We start from the raw sequence: 22,608 nt of genomic DNA, 5'->3' as shown, positions 1-22,608 counted from the left end.
TAATTTGCTGCATCATACGTTCCCCAGGTTCGCTTGCTGATTTGAACATCCCACCCGCCCATCGACAACCTATAATAAAACATCCCCCTTGATCATTATTTAACGAGCCCTACTCACGTTATTTCCGAAACATTAGGAACCCCTAGTAAATGTGGATGCTATCCCCATAGGTGTGTGATCTCCTGTAGTAAGTCTTTTGAGGTGCGCTTGTTGTCTGACTGAACGAGAGCTGCTCTGGAGTAAACCGAAGGGACGAGATTCGTTATTTAAAGGGAAAATTATTGTTTAAAGGGAAAATAACCAGTGTTTTTTTTACTGTTATATTTGAACAATTCATCCAATTGGTCCAATTAATCTAGGCTAACCATTAAATCATTTTAAACGATTATTATAGTAGTCCTGTTAAAACTACAAACTACTACAAATTAGTTTGGATAACCAGAAGATATAGACTACTGTCTGTGAGGTAGGTCTATGTAGGCCTACCTCACATACAGTCAAAGTTGCTAATAATCAGAATAATTAGAGAGATTTGATTTGAGTGCTCTGCTCAACCATTGATGAATTGATCAATCCTACCCTTGCAAACCTATATGAACTTTCCTTGCAATCTAGATGTGATGAGTTTGCTGCATATTTCAGAGATAAGATAGCAAACATTTGGCTAGGTATCAGTCAATCAAGACCCGATGAGAAGTTTGATGATATGTGCCCCAGTCTATCACGCAAAGGCACTATGGAGTTATTTTCCTTGGTTGACACAGACATACTCAGGAAAGTGATAGCACAACTTAAGCCTTCTACCTGCCTTCTCGATCCTATCACCACCACCTTCTTCAAAACAGTTTTTAATTGCGTTATCTGAAGAAATGAAATCTATTGTTAATCACTCCCCACTGCACTAAAAACTGGTATGGTGAACCTAGGTACCTATTATTGGAGCCAAAGCACAGAGGCAGAATCTGGCCGCACATTTTGACAAGCAATAAAGATAAAACACCAGGTAAAAAAAATCTAGGTGTCATTTTATATTCTGACCTCAAATTTGAATCACACATTAGGAATGTGACCAAATAGATTTTTACCACCTGAGGAACATTATCAAGGTGCGGCCGTTTCTATCTCAGGCTTACAGAGAGACTCATCCATGCTTTTGTTAGAAGCAGACTTGACTACTGTAATTCTCTCCTGTCTGGTCTACCCAGAAAGCCATTTGTAAATTGCAAAACATATAGACCAAGAACGAGACGGAGAGCACAAATTACACTGGTTTTAAAGTCTCTGCACTGGCTGCCTGTGAGTTTTATAATTCATTTTAAGATTCTTCTATTGGTTTTTAAATCAAACCACGATTGTGCACACCAATACATATCAGTCATGCTTTTGAGTTATGTACCCAGTAGGTCCCTCAGGTCCTTTGGCCTTTTCACTATTACAATGCTTAGGACTAAGAGGCTTGGAGAGGCTGCCTTTAGTTACTATGCCCCCTGCCTCCTGAATAGCCTGCCAGAGAAGTCTAGAGGGGCAGAAACTTTGGGCATATTTAAAAGAGATCTTAAAACATACCTTTTTAGCTTTGCTTTTCCTTAGGGTGCTTTTCAGTCTTTCAGTTTTTGTTATTATTATTTTGTTTTTATTCTCTATGTCTGTTGTTTTTTATTAATATTTTTTTCCTGTGAAGCACGTTGTTTTGCGTACATGTCTGAAATATGCAATATAAATAATGCTGGATATGATTTGATCTGACCTCTCATTGGCTAGAATGGTCCCACCTGATCTCGCCACATCCCTGCCTGCCCGCCTTCCATCTTTGAGGACATGTATTTCCATTGTTAGTGCGGTCACTTGACTATCTTGTCAATATAATTGACAGTCTTTGATGAGTGAAGAGAAAAAACAGACGAGCCGCGAGCGTCAACGGGTTCAAATTTAAGAAAGTATATTTTTCTCGCGTCTACGCGGAGAACTGTTGGAAAATGTGCGGGTAAATTGCGTGGGTCGTTTGTAGAAATGGAATTAGAGGAATTGTTATCATCAGCAGTGGCGATGAACTAGCAATCTCACTTTCTCTTTCTCTCTCTCAATTCAATTCAAGGGGCTTTATTGGCATGGGAAACATATGTTAACATTGCCAAAGCAAGTGAAGTAGATAATATACAAAAGTGAAATAAACAATAAAATGAACAGTACACATTACACTCACAGAAGTTAAAAAGAATAAAGACATTAGAAATGTCATATTATGTATATATACAGTCTCCCTCTCTCTCTCCCCCCACTTTCAGTCTGTATATTTGCATTATGTCCTGCTACCATGTCCCCAAAGGCAAGGTGTTGATAACACTGATGAATAGATTTGTATCTATGTTTAATAAAACTGAATTGTTGATTAATAAGAACCTGAGTTGTCTCTGTTATTATTCCTGGTATGGGATTTCAATCCTTGAACTGACTGCCAATCAGCTGCCCCCTGTGTCTTCACCTTAGAAGTGCACTTGCTTTGAGACTTGTGTTAAGATAAACTTCTTGGAGAGAGAAAGGTAGGTGAAGTCTTAGTGACTGATTAACATAGTTAGAATAGCTAGGAAATATGATTGTATTGGATTTATTACCTGCCATTACAATTGACTTTTATATAATGGGAAACATTATAGATTTTTGGTTGATAGACAAGTCTGAGAGTGCTCACTTTGAGGTACTTGACACATAGAGATAGATAGAGGACTCAAGTGCCCAAAATCCTGTATTAGCATGGGCTGCGCCAATGAGGACTTTCACCATTTTGAAGTAGCAGAAGGACAATCCCTCTAATTCCTTTTCTTCAAACGACCCACACAATCCCAACTGTGGGACAGACTATGTTTGTTCCCACACTTGGGACTCTGACTCTCTATTGGCTACACTGACTTTTGGCCTCCCATCCTATTCTGACCACCTCTTGCCGGCTTTGTATTCATGTTAACTGATGTAATTGCTGTACAATATGATCTTGTTGCCATCTAACACATATTCAAATGTCATAAATCAACACTGCAGATCTCTTCCTGTCCTTTGCCGTGCCTTGATTGCCTTACTGCTGATGATATCTGGAAATGTGCATGTACACTCTGGCCCATCTACTGTTGCTAGCACCAATTCTGACTTGTGCTCTGATATCTGCTTCACTGATTTCTGACACTGATGTGTCGGTCATTGCTGGTTAAGGAAGAGTATTTTGAATACTGATGTTAACATTTCTGCTTATAACCTTTTTCGGCAAGACAGATCTTCCAAAGGTGGGGGAGTGGCAATCTTTACCAAGGATCACCTTCAGTGCTTGGCTGTCTCCACCAAGTCTGTCCCCAAACAATTAGATTTGTCGGTTTTAAGCATTAAACTTTCAAATAGCTCTTTGTTTACTGTTGCTGGGTGCTATCGTCCTCCATCAGCACCAGCCTGTACCCTACCTGCCCTAAACTCTCTCCTGGCCCCTTACACTAAGTCTGAATTTTTCCTGCTAGGTGACCTAAACTGGGACATACTTAAACCACCTGACCAAGTCGTAAAGCAATGGGACTCCCTAAATCTTTCTCAGATTATTACCAATCCCACAAGGGATTCAGCTCCAAACACCCAGAAAAGGCGACTCTCCTTGATGTTATCCTCACAAATAATCCTGATAGGTATCAGTCTGGTGTTTTCTGTAATGACCTTAGTGATCACTGTTTAACAGTCCGTGTTCGTAATGGCTGCTCAATGAAATAACAAGTCCTGATTTGTCATAGACGCTTGCTAAAAAACTTTAATGGGCAAGCCTTCCTTCATGAACTGCCCTCTGTAAAATGCTATTGATTCAGCTTGATCCCCTCTGTCGAAGCTTGGACCTTCTTTTTTTTATATTTTCGGTGGTATTGTTAACAAACACTCCCCATAAAGAAAATTAGAATTAAAGACAGGTTCAACCCCTGGTTCGACCGTGATCTTGCAGAGTTACTCCACCTCAAGAATTGCATTTGGCGAAATGCTCGGCACACGCATACTCAGGCTGACTAGCTCTCGTTCACAAATGAGAAATAAATGCACTCAGGCTATCCGGAAGGCCAAAGTTAGTTACTTTAAGGAGCAGTTCTCTCTCTGTGGGTCTAACCCCAAGAAGTTCTGGAAAATGGTTAAAGACCTGGAGAATAAACCCTCCTCAAAACTTCTTTGGGATAGGGGGCAGCATTTTCACTTTTGGATAAATAGCGTGCCCAAATTCAACTGCCTGCTACTCATCCCCAGAATATAAAACATGCATATCATTAGTATATTTGGAAACTGTTTGAATCATGTCTGTGAGTATAACAGAACTTATGTAGCAGGCAAAACCCAGAGGACAAACCATTCTGAATTTTGTTTTTTTTGAGGCTAGATGTTCTTTACCATCCGGCCATCAGATTTGCCACCAATGCTCCTTATAGGACACATCATTGCACTCTATACTCCTCTGTAAATTATTTATAAAACCCTCTTAGGCCTCACTCCCCCCTATCTGAGATATCTACTGCAGCCCTCATCCTCCACATACAACACCCGTTCTGCCAGTCACATTCTGTTAAAGGTCTCCAAAGCATACACATCCCTGGGTCGCTCATCTTTTCAGTTCGCTGCAGCTAGAAGCGGGAACGTACTGCAACAAACACTCAAACTGGACAGTTTGATCTCAATCGCTTCATTCAAAGACTCAATCATGGACACTCTTACTGACAGTTGTGGCAGCTTTGTGTGATGTATTGTTGTCTCTACCTTCTTGCCATTTGTGATGTTGTCTGTGCCCAATAATGTTTGTACCATGTTTTGTGCTGCTACCATGTTGTGCCGCTGCCACGTTGTGTTGCTACCATGTTGTTGTCATGTTGTGTTGCTACCATGCTGTGTTGTCATGTGGTGCTGCCATGCTATGTTGTTGTCTTAGGTCTCTCTTTATGTAGTGTTGTGTTGTCTCTCTTGTCGTTATGTGTGTTTTGTCCTATATTATTATTATTATTGTAATTTTAAAAAATCCCAGCCTCCGTCCCCGCAGGAGGCCTTTTGCCTTGTGGTAGGCCGTCATTGTAAATAAGAATTTGTTCTTAATTAACTAACCTGCCTAGTTAAATAAAGGGTCAATGAAAATAATTCCCCCATAGGAATGGCCGATCAAACCAGAGGTAGGCCTAACTAATTTCCGGGTTTTAGGATTACAAGCTGGCAAGATCTATTCTATACCTACCTAAGGGGCCACTATTGACTTATTCAATGTACAAATTGGGGTTAGTGGCATTGCCCCTAAATCGCTATGTCCCCTGTAAATTGGCCTACAGAGAGCACTCTCTCTGAGGTGAATTACCTCAGACCCCTGAAGTGGTCAGGTAATAAACGTACATAGACATTTCATCTGTGAGAGCACGGCAAGTATGGGTGCTGCAGCCCAATATGGCGACTGTAGTATGGGCAAGTGGGTGTGTCGAAAGGAGTGGGTATATGGAAAGCGAATCAGCTAATTGGACAGATTTTTATTAAACTCAAGACCATTCTGCGTGGCTGATTAGACTGCACGATGAGTCGATAAACCAGTGAGCAGTGCACCAGTGTTGTATCAACGTGCCTGTCGACTTGAGGTGCTTTCTACTGGGCAGCTGTTTCACGGTCGTGAAGCCGGCAGTAGTTAACGTGGCCATTTTTTTACCCTCCCACAATTTTATTTCAAGTAGGATAGCAGCCTATACAATAAATAAGTAATATCATTTTTTTTTTAATATATATTTTTATTTATTTATTGAACCTTTATTTAACTAGACAAAACAGTAAATAACAAATTCTCATTTACAATGACGGCCTACCCCGGCCAAACTCTAACCATGACGATGCTGGGCCAATTGTGCGCCGCCCTATGGAACTCCCAATCACGTCCGGTTGTGATACAGCCTGGAATCTAATCAGGGTCTGTAGTGATGCCTCTAGCAATGAGATGCAGTGCCGTAGGCCCCTGCTCCACTCGGGAGCCATGAATAAAAAAAAAGAAAGGTGTTTTGGGATAAACACTGAAAATAAGGCTTAAATGATTTTATATGTTTTGTTCTATGAGATAATATCAGTCAGTTATGAAGCCTTTATGTGCTTTATGTGCTTGTTTTGATTACATAAATGCTTCAAAATTCACAAAATGTGACATTAGCTGAAGACTATCTCATAGAACAAAATGTGTAAGATCTCCTTCCTAAAACTGTGTTAACCACAGACCTTATTTTCAGCGTTTATCCAAAACCCTCATTATGGCGTCTTATTGTTGGCACTAACTCCGCCATGGTTAGTTGAGCAAAATTGAATTAATCAGCTAATTTATCATATTTGTTGCCACTCAATACCATTTTGCGTGGCTGATTGGGCTGCACTACGAGTCGATAGTAAGCCTGTGACCAGTGCTCCAGTCTGCTGACTTGAAGTGCTTCCTACTGGCTATCATGGTTGTGTCGCCGGCAGAAGCTAATGTGGCAATTTTTCCTCAAACATTGCTTTATTTCAAGTAGGAAAGCAGCCTACATAAGAAATAACTAATATTGATAACCGTCTAGATGTCACCTTGATACATACTGTACATACCAGTGGAGGCTGCTGAGGAGAGGACGGCTCATAATAATGTCTGGAACGGAATAAATGGAATGGTACCTTTCCACCGATTCCTCTCCAGCCATTACCACATGCCTGTCCTCCCCAATTAAGGTGCCACCAACCTCCTGTGATACATACAGTCTACTACTCGGGGGGGGGGGGGGGGCAACAACAGCAACAACAGTGGTCTTCGCTCCCACTTGACAAGCACAACTGTCCGGCAACGGCGTGGGAAGTAGCTACCTTGTAGCCAATATCAGGGATACAGTCACAGTAAGCACACACATACAACACATGAAGCAACAGTACACCCATCATCAATACTTATATAAAAAATAAACAATAGTCAGTTTTTATAACTGAAAATCTACAGTTATTAGAGAAAAACGAAGTGAAATACGATTTACCCATGATACATTGCGGTTTTGATGCCCTCGAACATGGCCACGGCCTACTGTTAATTTTCGACAGAGGGGAAGAACCGAAGTGAGACGTTTTAATTCGTGACAAAATCTGTCCATGAAAAAAACCCAGGAAGTGAGATTTTTGTTGTTGTCGTCAGTCAATGAGATACAAAAAAATAGTATTGCTAATTTGCTATGTGAGGTTTATTTGATCTAATATAATTTTTGTAATGATTAGGTTGTTATGAATGCACTGACATAAGTGGACGCACGCAATCAGCCAATTAAGAAAATGTACTACTTTAAAATCGAGATAGCCTCAATGGCACTGTCACAGACGCTTTAATGACACAGATACAAAGATGAGTCCTCTATCTCTAGATGGATTCCAGCTTTTGTGAAATTTACATCAAAAGTAGATTTTTTGTTGTTGTTGCTTTTTAGCTAACTATAACCCTAACCATTTTCCTAACCTTAACCTATTTCTCAGAACCTGCCACATTTATTCTCCTAAACCTGCTATGAAAAGTCAATTCTGACAAAAGCTGGAACCCTTCTATCCATGCTACTGCCCCTGGTTATGACTAGAAGCTATCCAGCTTTTGTCAAATTCATGTCAAAAGTTGATTATTTTGCATTTAAGCTAACCCTTACTGTTTTCCTAACCTTAAACTAATTGTTCTAATCTGCTACATTAATTATCCTAACCAGCTTCGAAAATTCTCACCTGCTACAAAAAGTAAAATCTGGAACACTAGTCACTTTTATAATGTTTACATATTTTGCATTACTCATCTCATATATATATATACTGTATTATATTCTACTGTATTTTAGTCTATGACGCTCCAACATTGCTCATCCAAATATTTATATATTTTCTTAATTCCATTCCTTTAGAATTGTGTGTATTGTTTTGAAATGGTTAGATATTACTTGCTAGATATTACTGCACTGTTGGAGCTAGAAAGACAAGCATTTCGATACACCCGCAATAACATCTGCTAAACACTTGTATGTGTCCAATAAAATTTGATTTGATTGAATAGAGCCTCACAGTAGTACCACAGATAGAACAATGAGACATATATTTCACATATTGTATAAATGTGAAGCATATAATTGGCGTTTAGAGACCGACAGTGGGAGAAGATGGAGCGAGCATTTGTTTTTTATAATAATAAAAAATAAGATAGAGCGAGGTGGATTTTGGCCGATATTATGCAAATTTTCTCATCGATTCCACAATTGATCTCAATACAGTTTTGTGTTTCCAAAACTAATATGTTACGAACAGAGGGGACTAAGTTTTGTCGACTTTACCCTTTTCGTTGTTTAGGAGTGCGAAGGCGAATTGAGTTATTGCACACGCGCTCTTCACAAGGCGTAAGGCGTTCCCTAACGGAAATATGCAAATAAATGCTAGAACGCGCCAATAGGCTCTCGCTAGCTCGTGCTTGGCTACTTGCTTTTTCTGTCCGCTATGATTAATTTGTTGTAAACGACAGGCAGTGAGTGGTCTATCTTGGGTTAGTTATACAAATCTTTGGCGCTACTCTATTTTACTGGTTTCCTGTTAGCAATGACCCCCCTACTCCCGCCCCCTTTGACTGTCACTGGACAATGACGTACATTTTACTCGCCGTTTACAATGGTGGCTACTTGCTAAATGAAGCAACTATATATTTACAGTAACAAACACCCAGCGAACCGTATAAAAAAGAAGGCTAATTTGCAATGTCCAATAGAACAGCATATTTTTATGATCCGGACGTGGGGAACTTTCATTATGGTAAGATTTTGGCTACACAAAGCTAGACTCAAGCATATAATATTAGCCAGCCTGCTAACTTAGCTATTTTTTTAGACGAACAAGGTTATGGTAATACAGTTATTTCCTTTTTAATTTGTGATTTGATTGTAACGTTATTATATTCTTATTTATTCTAGCAATCAGGTCCATAGGTCTCGCCGCAAACTCGAAACGTGTTCGCTAACTAAGGTTACTAGCTAATAGTCGTGTGTTTGCAAGAGTAGAGATGTTTTATGCTATATTTTTCCTAGGTAGGTTATGAATGATAGCTAGCACCATGCAGAACCACAGAGAAATGAAGAAATTGATAACTGCATAGAATAAATTGGTAACTGCATAGGAGAGAATAGCACTAACTGAAACATGATTTTTTCTTTCTTTATCAAGGTGCTGGTCACCCTATGAAACCCCATCGTCTCTCTCTGACGCACAGCCTTGTTTTGCACTATGGCCTATACAAAAAGATGCAGGTAAGTCCTGCTGATGTTAAACATGCTGAAAAGTACCAGATGAAACGAGACTCTTTCATGTCCTTCTTGACACCATGTTCATGTATTGACTGGTCCTTGTTGTATAGGTTTTCAAACCATACAAAGCCTCCCAACATGACATGTGCCGATTTCACTCAGAAGATTACATTGACTTTCTTCAGAAGGTCAGCCCCAACAATATGCAGGGCTTCACAAAGAGTCTCAACACCTTCAACGTGGGGGATGACTGGTGAGAATGTCTTATCTATATTCTATAACAGGGGTATTCAACTCTTCCCCTACGAGGTCTGGAGCCTAGGAGTTTTCAGTTCTACATGATAATTAATTGCACCCACTTGGTGTCCCAGGTCTAAATCAGTCCCCAATTAGAGGGGAAGAATTAACAAAAAAAAAACAGTGGAACTGGCTTCGAGGTCCAGAGTTGAGTTTGAGGGTTCTATAATGTATTAGCCTACATTGCTAACCTGGTGTAAATTTGGATTCATGTGTGACTTGAGGACAATGCAACACTGTGTGAAATACATAATGTGTCATAATACAGACTGTTGTTGATGTAATATTATGCTCACTGTAATGTGCAACTTGTTATCAATATCTGTGTGACGTACACATATATCTGTGTGATAATGCATGTGTCCCCTGTCAGCCCTGTATTCCCGGGCCTGTTTGAGTTCTGCTCCAGGTATACCGGAGCGTCACTACAGGGAGCAACACAGCTAAACCACAAGGTATGTGCACGCGCGCACACACACACCATGTTGTACCACTGTGACAGTCAGTTTGTTTTAGGGAAAACGGTAAGCTCACCTTCTTTTTTTGTCAGGTCAGGACTATGTTATAAATGTATTATATCTGCTGGTAGGCTATATTTATTTAGGCCAAGCAAGCAATTCAGCAATTTACAGAGCCAGGTAAATAGTCAACCAGACTTTGTGATTTGAGTATTGATCGGGGCCATTGTTTTGCAGATATGTGACATTGCCATCAACTGGGCTGGGGGTCTTCATCATGCTAAGAAATTTGAGGTAAGAATTATGCAACATGCATTTGTTTCTTTGTCAAGAAAAATGTCAATTTATTATGGCCTCTGGTCATCTTTTAATATGCCTATGTACAGCTCTTTATGATGTCATGATTTCACTCGTTTTTTGTTTTTAGGCCTCTGGATTTTGCTATGTGAATGACATTGTCATCAGTATACTGGAGCTTTTGAAGTAAGAGTAAAGCACCCTTGCATTTGACTATTTCCTAAATATAGTTTTTTTCCCCCTCTGTTTCTGGGTTCACATCCCTCTAAGGATCACTGACAACTAATAATGTAAATCTATCTTTAGATACCACCCACGTGTGCTCTACATAGACATTGACATTCACCATGGCGATGGGGTGCAGGAAGCCTTTTATCTGACTGATCGGGTCATGACTGTGTCCTTCCACAAGTATGGGAACTACTTTTTCCCAGGCACAGGTAAGACAAGCCATATGAGTGTCTGTTATAATCAGTGAGAATACGCATTGATAAATAGACAGTTTGTCTTAATGACTAAATGATTGAATATCTCTATGGGGCAATAGAGGTGTCTTAGGGCAAACACAGTTCTGAGCTATAGTTCGAATCAGCTTGTTTTGTATTTTTTGCATTTGTATTTTGGTATTTTTTTTGTTTGGTCCGGTTGGTTTCACATTGCCAAATGTCAAATGAACTGAAATGCCTAAACAAAATCACATGTTCATGCAAGTCAATTGTTTTGTTGGCGAAAATGCTCACGTTAAATCCATTTATGATTATCCAGAAGCATAGCTTGTGTGTCCCAAACTTCATATTACTTTCACTTTGGTCTTCTAATGACATGTGGAAACTGTGCAATAACTGCTCAAAGTGCAAAGTGAATAAGCTATTCAATAGCCTATATCCCCCATCTCCCCTAATCTGCATCAGATGCGATCATAAATGCACCGCTACTCAAATAATGTTTCAGAGATATCAAGTTATAGTGCTGTGTGCATTTTATCAAATGCTCGCAGTCAAACAACCAGTAATAATGCATGCCTCTGGTTCTTTTCCTGTGTTTGGTCCGGACTGTGATCTCACCTGCAGCGAACCGCACCACTATACATATAGATATGGACTGAGACCACCCTTTTTGAGCGAACCATAGTGCATTGTTTAGTGTGGATACTGTTCACACCAGTCCAAATAAGGGGGAAAACGCGGCAAAGTTCGGGAAAACTGCTCCAAACCAATATGGTGTGAAAGCCCCCTTAATGAGCCTATTCTTTGATAAACAAATTGTGTTTCTATGTTTTGTCCCATAGGTGACATGTATGAGGTGGGGGCTGAGAGCGGCCGTTACTACTGCCTGAACGTGCCTCTCCGGGATGGGATCGATGACCAGAGTGAGTAGCGTCCTTTCTGGATCCCCTACTCAGGGTGGTTCTCTGGCGATCCAGTCTGATAATGCTATTAGACTCAGGCCAGTGAGATGTCTCTGGGGAGTGCTTTCATCAGATATGTGTTATGCTGCCTGACGTATAAACTATTAACATCTCTCTGATGAGTGTTATAAAGGGTCTGATAGTATACTGGATAATAACCAACAGATGTTTCCTGATTTTTGATAGGGGATCAATTGAGCAAAACATTGCATAATTGGCAAGAATGCTTGAAAGGATGAATTGTCTTAATTTTGTCCAATACCTTATCATTATAGCACTTTGTTTCTTAGGCTACAGGCAACTCTTTCAGCCAGTCATTAAGCAAGTGGTGGACTTCTACCAGCCAACCTGTATCGTTCTTCAGGTGAGCATTTGGCAGCCAGAGATCATCATTAGCGTTTTCGCATGAGTGGCATGGATTGGGGTATTGAATATGGTACTCATACATGCACCCCTTGTCATTGATAGTGTGGGGCTGACTCTCTGGGCTGTGACCGACTAGGATGCTTCAACCTCAGTATACGAGGCCATGGGTAAGTGTCTTTGTAGTGATAAGGATTCAGGTTCGGTGGATGGAAGTCAATGTACTCTATAATATGAGGATATCCTGCAACCTACTGGTAGGAGGGCACATTTAAGTGATTACAGAAAATCCCTTACCAATTTACACAGGAGCCAGGATATGGTAAACTCTCTTACCCAGGGTACTTATTTTTCCTATAGGGAATGTGTGGAGTTTGTAAAAAGCTTCAGGATTCCCCTGCTGGTGCTGGGAGGAGGAGGGTACACAGTACGCAATGTGGCCAGATGCTGGTGAGTACTCATTTATTTCATTGCTGTAACTGAACTATAGTGTAGAACTCTGGAACTCGAAGCCTGTTTCACTGCCTTTTTTCAATTGTTCCCCTCTAATCAAGGACTGATTTAAACCTGGGACACCAGGTGTGTGTAATTAATTATCAGGTAGAACCAAACCAGCAAGCTCTGGACCTTGAATACACCTGGTGTAGAGGTTAGGTGACAGTTGTTTTTAATGGAGACAGAGAGATAATGTTCTCACAGTGTATATGGAACCACTTAAGACTGTTGCTCTTCCGCCATTCTAGGACCTATGAGACCTCCCTCCTAGTCGATGAGCCAATTAGTGATGAGCTGCCCTATAGTGGTAAGTGAGCAAGCTTTTTGTACATTGGTTTGATATTATATTGACATAATATGATGTACACTGAACAAAAATAAATGCAAAATGTAAAGTGTTGATCTTCATGAGCTGAAATAAAAAGATCCCAGAAAATGTCCATATGCACAAAAAGCTTATTTCTCAAATGTTGTGCACAAATTTGTTTACATCCCAAAGCATTTCTCCTTTGCCAAGATAATCCATCCACCTGGCAGGTGTGGCATATCAATAAGCTGATTAAATAGCATTATCATTACACAGGTGAACCCTGTGTTGGGGGACAATAATAATAATAATAATAGCGCCAAAAGAGATGGCTGCCGTTTTACGATCCCGTAACCAATTGTGCTATTGTGTATGTTTTTTCGCGTTATTTGTAACTTGTACATAGTGTTTCTGTCACTGTGTCTTATGACCAAAAAGAGCTTCTTGATATCAGGGCAGCAATTACTCACCCCGTACTGGAGGAATTCTTATTCTTCAACGAGTTGGATGGGAAGGATTTACTCCAGACACCCGACAAGGCCCTCATCCCCGTCATTCACAGGAGGAAAATACATAGATATCATGAACGGCGGTCCATGTGTCTTGTAAGGATCTGTCATCGAGAGGGTAATCTACCTTTACCATCGGTCCTATTAGTCAAGGCACGATCAAATGATAATAAAATAGACAAACTACGAGCACGTATATCCTACCAACAGGACATTAAAAATGGTAATATCTTATGTTTCACCGAGTCGTGGCTGAAGGACAACATGATTAACATAAAGCTGGCGGGTTTTAAGCTTTTTCAGGAGGATAGAACAGTGGCCTCTGGTAAGACAAGGGGCGGCGGCCTATGCATATTTGAAGACAACAGCTGGTGCATGAAATCTAAGGAAGCCTCAAGGTTTTGCTCGCCTGAGGTAGAGTATCTCATGATAAGCTGTAGACCACACTACTTACCAAGACAGTTTACATATACCACCGCAGACCGATGCTGGCACTAAGACCGCACTCGATGAGCTGTATACGGCCATAAGCAAACAAGAAAACGCTCATCCAGAGGCACATCCTAATTAATATCAGCATATTGCGTGTGCAACCAGAAGGAAAAAAACTCTAGACCACCTTTACGACACACACAGAGACGCGTACAAAGCTCTCCCTCGCCCTCCATTTGGCAAATCTGACCATAATTATATCCTCCTGATTCCTTCTGACAAGCTTAAACCAAAGCAGGAAGCACCAGTGACTCGGTCAATAAGAAAGTGGTCAGATGAGGCAGATGCTAAGCCACAGGACTGTTTTGCTAGCACAGACTGGAATATGTTCTGGGATTCTTCCGCTGGCATTGAGGCGTACACCACATCAGTCACTGGCTTCATCGATGACATCGTCCCCACAGTGACCGTACGCACATACACCAACCAGAAGCCATGGATTTACATGCAACATCCGGAATGAGCTAAAGGCTAGAGCTGCCGCTTACAAGGAGTGGGACTCTAACCCGGAAGCTTATAAGAAATCCCGCTATGCCCTCAGACGAACCATCAAACAGGCAAAGTGTCAATAGAGGACTAAGATTGAATAGTACTCCACCGGCTCTGACGCTCGTCGGATGTGGCAGGGGTTGCAAACTATTACACACCACAAAGGGAAGCACAGCCACGAGCTGCCCAGTGACACAAACCTACCAGATGGGCTAAATTACTTATATGCTCGCTTCGAGGCAAGTAACACTGAAACAATCATGAGAGCACCAGCTGTTCCGGACGACTGTGTGATCACGCTCTCCGTAGCCGATGTCCTTTAAACAGGTCAACATTTACAAGGCCGCGGGGCCAGATGGATTACCAGAACATGTACTCCTAGCATGCTCTGACCAACTGTCAAGTGTGTTCACTGACATTTTCAACCTGTCCCTGACAGTTTGTAATACCAACATGTTTCAAGCTGACCACCATAGTCCCTGTGCCAAAGAACACTAAGGTAACCGGCCTAAATGACTACCGACCCATAGCACTCATGTCTGTAGCCATAAAGTGCTTTGAAAGGCTGGTCAACACCAACACATCAACACCATTATCCCAGAAACCCTAGACCCACTCCAATTTGCTTGCTGCCCCAACAGATCCACAGATGATGCAATCTCTTCACTCAACACTGCCCTTTCCCACCTGGACAAAAGGAACACCTATGTGAGAATGCTATTCATTGACTACAGCTCAGCGTTCAACACCATAGTGCCCTCAACGCTCATCACTAAGCTAAGGACCCTGGGACTAAACACCTCCCTCTGCAACTGGAGCTTGGACTTCCTGACGGGCCTCCCCAGGTGGTGAGGGTAGGTAACAACACACCTGCCACGCTGATCCTCAACATGGGGGCCCCTCAGGGCTGCGTGCTCAGTCTCCTCCTGTACTCCCTGTTCACTCATGACTGCATCCAGGCTGCATCACATCCTTCAGTGATTGGGAGTCCCATAGGGCGGGGCACAATTTGCCCTGCGTCGTCCGGGTGTGGGGTAGGCCATCATTGTAAATAATAATTTGTTCTTAACTGACTTTCCTAGTTAAATTTTAAAAAGTTGCCAGGCACGACACCAACACCATTAACAAGTTTGCAGATGACACAACAGTGGTAGTCCTGATCACTGACAACGATGAGACAGCCTATAGGGAGGTCAGAGACCTGGTCGTGTGGCGCCAGGACAACAACCTCTCTCTCAACGTGATAAAGACGAAGGACTACAGGAAAAGGAGGACCGAGCACGCCCCAATTCTCATCAATGGAACCGGTTGAGAGCTTCAAGTTCCTTGGAGCATCACCAACAAACTGTCATGGTTTAAACACACTTGCAGTTGTGAAGAGGGCACAACAAAGCTTATTCCCCCTCAGGAGACTTCAAATATTTGGCATGGATCCTCAGATCCTCAAAAGGTTCTACAGCTGCACCATCGAGAGCATCCTGACTGGTTGCATCGCTGCCTGGTATGGTAACTGCTCGGCCTCCAACCTCAAGGCACTACAGAGGCTAGTGCGTACGGCCCAGTATGTCACTGGGGCCAAGCTTCCTGCCATCCAGGACCTCTATACCAGGTGGTGTCAGAGGAAGGTCCTAAAAATTGTCAACGTCTCCAGCCACCCTAGTCGTAGAATGTTCTCTCTGCTACCACAAGGCAAGCGGTACCAGAGCACCAAGTTGAGGTCCAAAAGGCTTCTTAACAGCTTCTACCCCCAAGCCATAAGACTCCTGAACAGCTAATCAAAGGGCTTCCCAGAACCCTCTTTTACGCTGCTGCTACTCTGTTTTTAATCCATGCATAGTCACTTTAACTCTACCTACATGTACATATTACCTCAACTAACTGGTGTCCCCGCACATCGACTCTGTACCAGTACCCCCTGTATATTGCCTCGCTTGTTATTTTACTGCTGCTGTTTTAATTGTTTTATTTTCTATTTTTACTTAACAATTTTGGGGGGAAATTCCTTAACTTAAAGCATTGTTGGTTAAGGGCTTGTACGTAAGCATTTCACTGTAATAAATACACCTGTTGTATTTGGCGTATGTGACAAATAACATTTGATTTGAAAGAAGGTTAATTTCTTTACCAAAAGCCACATCAACATTGTTTTAGAGAATTTGGCAGTACGGCCAACCGGACTCACAACTGCAGACCACGTGTAATCACGTCGGCACAGGACCGTCACATCCGGCTTCTTCACCTGCGGGATTGTCTGAGACCAGCCACCCGGTCAGCTGATGAAACTGTAGGTCTGCACAAACTGACAAACAGTCTCAGGGAAGCTCATCTGCGTGGTCGTCGTCCTTACCAGGATCTTGACCTGACTGCAGTTCGATTTTGTAACTGACTTCAGTGGGCAAATGTTCACCTTCGATGGCCACTGGCACACAGGAATCCCAGTTAACTGTACCGGGCAGATGGCAGAGTGTGTATGGTGTCGTGTGGGCGAGCGGTTTACTGATGTCAACATTGTGAACAGAGTGCCCCATGGTGGAGTTATGGTTTGGCTACGGACAACAAACACTTTCATTTTATTGATGGCAATTTGAACGCACAGAGATACCGTGGCGAGATCCTGAGGCCTGTTGTCGTGCCATTCATATGCTGCCATCACCTCATGTTTCAGCATGATAATGCACAGCCCCATGTCGCAAAGATCTGCACACAATTCCTCAAAGCTGAAAACCTGCATGCTCGCCAGATATGTCACACATTGAGCACGTTTGGAATGTTCTGGATCGACGTGTACGACAGCGTGTTCCAGTTCCCGCAACTTCGCACAGCCATTGAAGAGTGGGATAACATTCCACAGGCCACAGTTAGCCTGATCAATTCTATGCGAAGGCGATGTCGCGCTGCATGAGATAAATAATGGTCACACCAGATATTGACTGGTTTTCTGATCCACGCCTCTACTTTTTTTTTTTTAAAGTGTCTGTGACCAACAGATTCATATCTGTATTCCCAGTCATGTGAAATCCTTAGATTAGGGCCAAATTCATTTTTCAATTGAAAAATTTATATTTTTTCAGTATAAAAGTACTTATAAAAGCACTTTCTCATCTCTCCAGAGTACTTTGAGTATTTTGCTCCAGACTTCACACTCCACCCAGATGTGAGCACCAGGATAGAGAACCAGAATTCAAGACAGGTACGTTTGAGAATGCACTGCATGCTCTCTCCCTCTTTCTTCTTGTTTTTTTTTGTATTCCTGAACCACAGTCTACCAAATGTTTTCAACAAGGATTCAAACTATTGAATATGTGTGACCGTGAAACTTGTTCTCTCCAGTTTAAGTGATTTTATCTTCCTCCTGTGTTTGTTTAGTACCTGGAGCAGATACGTTCGACGGTCTTTGAGAACTTGAAGATGTTGAACCACGCCCCCAGTGTCCAGATCCACGACGTGCCCTCCGACATCCTGAGCTACGAGCGTACTGACGAGGGAGACCCAGATGAGAGGGGCTCAGAGGACAACTATTCCAGGTGAATGCACTCGTAGTCAGCTTTGTGACACACAGCAACATATAAGTAATGGAATCAATGACCCGTTTTGGTCTAACTGCATGTAGTATCTGTGTGAACTGAATTGTATGAACATTTTGTGTTCTCTTTACAGGCCGGAGGCAGCCAATGAGTTCTATGATGGTGACCATGACAACGACAAGGAGAGCGACGTGGAGATCTGAGCGCTCAGATGTCAGACTTTTCCTTCTGAAATGATTGAGAAACCGTAGTCTCAAGGCTGCAGTCTAAGGAAAGTGGATACCATGATCACTCCTCCCCAAGAAATGTGCGATTTAACCATAGCCATCTCATGGACTTGACCTTACTGTACTTAAAGCGAGAGACCACCACCATGAATTCCTTTTTATTTTTTTACTATGTGTGAATGAGTATGTAGAGTACATCCTGAGCAGTTCTATTGCCAAGCACTTCCTCAACAGTTACGGAGTCAGTCACCTGACTCACCCGAAGAAGACGGCCAAGAGGAGCCCAATACTCGTGTACAGAAACGTTGTCGTCTCTTGTTTAAATGTCTGGGCTTTTTTCATCAGAACAGGACAGAAGAGTCTTGGTCCTAAAAGGTTGTCAGGTTAACGGTCCAGTGGGGGTTGATTTCCTGTGTCGAGGGGACCAGTGTCAGTCTTTATATTGCCAGTTTTTCACTTCACACATTGGGAGCCCAAAGGTCCGTCCTTTGAATATCAAGTGTTTCAAAATGTTTTGATGAAATTGTATTTTTTTTATATATAAAATAAATTACAAAACTTAATGGCTACAATTCTTCACAAATAAGATGTCTACACTGGAAAATGTAGATGCAGTTTAAGATATCACTGGAGTTAGTTCATAAGGAAACCAGTCAATTGAAACATTTCAAATGGCACTAGTCTATGGAGTTCATGACTGAGAATACAGATATGCATCCGTTTGTCACATACCTTAAGGTAGGGGCGTGGATCACAAAACCAGTCGGTGACCACCATTTGCCTCATGCACCCTGATCTTTGCATAGAGTCGATCAGGCTGATTGTAACCTGTGGAATGTTGTCCCGCTCTTCAATGGCTGTTCGAAGTTGCTGGATATTGGAACACATTGTCGTACCCCGATCCAGAGCATTCTCAATGGGCGACATGTTTGAATATGCAAGCCATGGAAGAACTGGGACATTTTCAGATCCTTGCTGTGAATTATGCTGAAACGAGGTGATAGCGGCAGATGAATGGCACGACAGTGGGCCGCAGGATCTCGTCACTGTATCGCTGTGCAGTCAAATTGCCATGGTGTTCATTGTCCGTAGCTTATGCCTGCCCATATAACTCCACTGCCACCATGGGGCACTGGTCACAACATTGACATCAGTCGCCCATGATGTCATATACACACTAATTTACCTGGTAGAGTTGAAACTGTGATTCAGCTGTGAAGAGCAGACTTCTCCAGAGCATTTGCCACTGGAGTCAGTTACAAACCTGGTGAGGACAACGAGCATGCAGATAAGCGTCACTGAGACAGGTAACAGTTTGTGCCAAAATTCTTCAGTTGTGTAAACCCAGTTTCATCGGGTGGCTGGTCTCCGTTGATCCCGCAGGTGGAGGATGTGGATGGCGTAGTTACGTGGCCTGCGGTTGTGAGGCCGGTTGGATGTACTGCCAAATTCTCTAAAACGGAGGCTTATGGTAGAGAAATTAACATTCAATTATTTGGCCACAGCTCTGGTGGACATTCATGTAGTCAGCATGCCAATTGCACATGCCCACAACTTGACCTCTGTGGCATTGTGTTGTGACAAAATTGCACATTTTAGAGTGGCCTTTTGTCCCCAGCACAAGGAGCACCTGTGTAATTGTCATGTTTAATCAGCTTCTTGATGTGGCTGGATTATCGAGGCAAAGGAGAAATGCTCACAGGGATGTAAACAAATGTGAGCAATAAGCTTTGTGTATATGCAAAATTTCTGGGCTGTTATTTCAGCTCATGAAACATGTCTTTACATAGTTTGTTTTTGTTCAGCATATATGAACTCAATTTGATATCTTATTTTCAAAGTGAAATAACCACCTGTAATAAGGTCATGAAAACTTTATTACACATACATTCAATTTCACATCAAACACGGTACAGAACACTTATTCAAAATGTTTTTCTATGGTCAGGATCAGACCTTGAGGTTGTGGTAAATTTGGGTTTTACGGCAACCATTTACATTTAGAAGCAATTGTCCAATAAATAGCTTATATAATAAAACCATTTGACCTTTAAAAAACAGAAATATCACCTACACACTCATTCTCACTTGAAGCAGCCGTCATAAAACAATGCTTTTGTGAAGGAACTTCGAAAGATAGCTACATGTCTGGAGACGATACATGATTAATCCTCTATCCACTAGAACAGCAAACCACAGAACAGCATTTGACAAAGGTCTGTGCCAAGTCAAGTGCACCGGCCAGGAAGGCTACACCACACTAAGAGGATGTGCGGTTGGGAAACCCGCTTCTGACCAGCATGCCCTTGACACAAAACCAGAAGGGCTCAAACTAAAGTGCATTTGACAAATGCGGGGTCTTTTGAGGTGTCCTGGATTGAGACTGAGGCAGTGTGGGCAAAATGTGAGTCCATCTACCCGCTTCCTCAAACTCAATTGGTTTCCTCCCCAAGACACAAACAACAAGACAGCCTCAGTGGTAGGACACAGGCAGGTATGATAAGGAGCACAACACACATGACACGATTATTACACTCCTGGTGTACTTTTGTCTAGAGCTCCTCGCTCTCGTACAGGGGGGCCGTGTGCTGGGGGGTGGGGTCTGGAGTCAGGACAGGGAGATGGCTGAGGGGGATTTTAAAATGCTTGCCTGTAGGGGGGGCAGGCTTGTTGGTGCGAGCTGCAGAGACAAGAGTAAACAGAATGGAATACAAAGATCAAGATATATTCAGAACAGGCTCTTTGAACCTCTAATGCAATAATAATAATGGAAATGTTGCATTTGAGCCAGGTAATAAAACAAAATGAAAATAAAGCCGGTCAACGTCAAATATTACCAACCTATTATTTTAAAAACATGAAAATTGTACCGTCTGGTTTGCCTAACATAAGGAATTTGAAATCATGTTTGGACCTCTTCATACACAGGAGGAGGAATGTGCTGCTATCCTAAGAGATTTTCCTAAAAAGAACTCCAAGGATAAACTGCTACGGTATTAAGGTTTGCACAAGTACCATTGAGGCATGCCTGTGCTGTGAGACTGGCGTCGCAGCCCTCTCTGCCAAGCGTTGCTGTATTAAGCACCATCTCCAATTACAGGTTAACCTTGGGAGTCGAAAGACAAGCTTTTCTTGTGGCCAGCAGAGTGTCCGGCTAAATTCTGCTGCACAGTTGGGGCCTGACATCATCGTGATGAGACAATCATATGAGCAAAGAAGAGTCAGTATTTCCATTTAGTAACCCTGCGCTGAGAGGATAGAGCAAGTATATGCCCTCGCTCTGACCGACACATTTCAGACTACTTCTTCAGCTAGCTAGGCTGAATAGAGCTAAAAGTCAAAATGGCCGCACTCGGTCCGCGTACCAGATGGCATGTTATGTGATCGAGGAGGAATATAATACAGCAGCCCCTCATTTTCCTAGCCTTGTAATGATACATCTGTTATGGGTTTCTATCAGCCTTTACAACTTGCACCGCCATGGCAACTACTGTATTTACAGGACGGTAGGAGAAATTACAGGAAATTTGCTCCTCTCCATCGTAACAGCAGAAAGTACTACAAATATTGAGTAACAAACAATTTCCCCTTGCTGCTACAGTACATATGTTTTTGCACAACACTGGTATAAAGTACTTAAGTAGTACTTTAAAGTATTTTTACCTAAGTAGTTTTTTGGGGGTATGTATACTTCACCATTTATGTTTGACAACTTTTACTTCACTTACATTCCTAATGAAAATAAGGTACTTTTTACTTCGTACATTTTTCCTTGACACCTAAAAGTACTCGTTACATTTTGAATGCTTAGCAGGACAGGAAAATGGTCCAATTCACACATTTATCAAGAGTACATCTCTGGTCATCCCTACTGCCTCTGATCTGGTGGACTCACTAAACACAAATGCTTAATTTATCAATTATATCTGAGTGTTGGTGTGCTCTTGCTATCTGTAAATGTAAAAATAAAAACAAGAAAATTGCGCCGTCTGTTTTGCTTAATAGAAGGAATTTTGATAATTATATTTTAGCGATTACATTTAATTTTGATACTTATATTTAAAACAAAATACTTTTACTCAAGTAGTATTTTACTGGGTGACCCACTTTTCATTTTCTATTATCTTTACTCCAATATGACAATTGGGTACTTTTCCCACCACTGTTTATAGTACAGTAGTGTAGTATGCCATTTCAATGCCCTGTCATAGCAGACATTCTGAGTGCGAGGTTACAGCGTTGTCTATCTCGGATGTAAACAGTGTGGTAATCCCTGCCTTTGTCCCACTAGTGCAGATGTCAGCACACTATTAGCTGTGAAGGGCCACAAGAGCTTGATTGGCACAGCAGTTATGTGGTGTTTATGAGTTTAAGTCTTGAAACATATACACACAGTAATAGGTAACGGACAGGGATAAGCCAATCGGATCTCTTAACTAAACACTTGTG

The 22,608-nt window shown here is 41.9% G+C and overlaps 2 protein-coding genes across 2 annotated transcripts in view; one reads left to right on the top strand and one right to left on the bottom strand.

Annotated features, from left to right (window-relative positions):
- The first annotated feature begins 8,508 nt into the window (after window positions 1–8,508).
- Window positions 8,509–18,722, top strand: LOC110488554 (histone deacetylase 3). The gene is made up of 15 exons (XM_021560801.2): window positions 8,509–8,805; window positions 9,214–9,296; window positions 9,404–9,546; window positions 9,964–10,045; window positions 10,286–10,342; window positions 10,476–10,531; window positions 10,652–10,785; window positions 11,634–11,714; window positions 12,044–12,117; window positions 12,222–12,286; window positions 12,477–12,566; window positions 12,860–12,918; window positions 17,519–17,598; window positions 17,775–17,932; window positions 18,066–18,722. Exons 1-15 carry the CDS (start codon window positions 8,751–8,753, stop codon window positions 18,133–18,135), a joined length of 1,287 nt encoding a protein of 428 aa, XP_021416476.1. The 5' UTR covers window positions 8,509–8,750; the 3' UTR covers window positions 18,136–18,722.
- Window positions 18,723–20,018: 1,296 nt separating this feature from the next.
- Window positions 20,019–22,608, bottom strand: part of LOC110488553 (myotilin) — a 33,321-nt gene continuing 30,731 nt past the window's right edge. Inside the window, exon 17 of the mRNA XM_036942683.1 lies at window positions 20,019–20,839. Coding sequence (XP_036798578.1) covers window positions 20,712–20,839 — 128 coding nt within the window. The 3' untranslated portion in view covers window positions 20,019–20,711. The remainder of the gene's footprint in view (window positions 20,840–22,608) is intronic.

Source organism: Oncorhynchus mykiss, chromosome 14 (genome assembly GCF_013265735.2).
Source record: "Oncorhynchus mykiss isolate Arlee chromosome 14, USDA_OmykA_1.1, whole genome shotgun sequence".
In the NCBI taxonomy this organism is placed as follows: domain Eukaryota; kingdom Metazoa; phylum Chordata; class Actinopteri; order Salmoniformes; family Salmonidae; genus Oncorhynchus; species Oncorhynchus mykiss.
The sequence above is the reverse complement of the archived record's forward strand: the minus strand, read 5'-3'. Positions and strand labels throughout refer to the sequence as shown.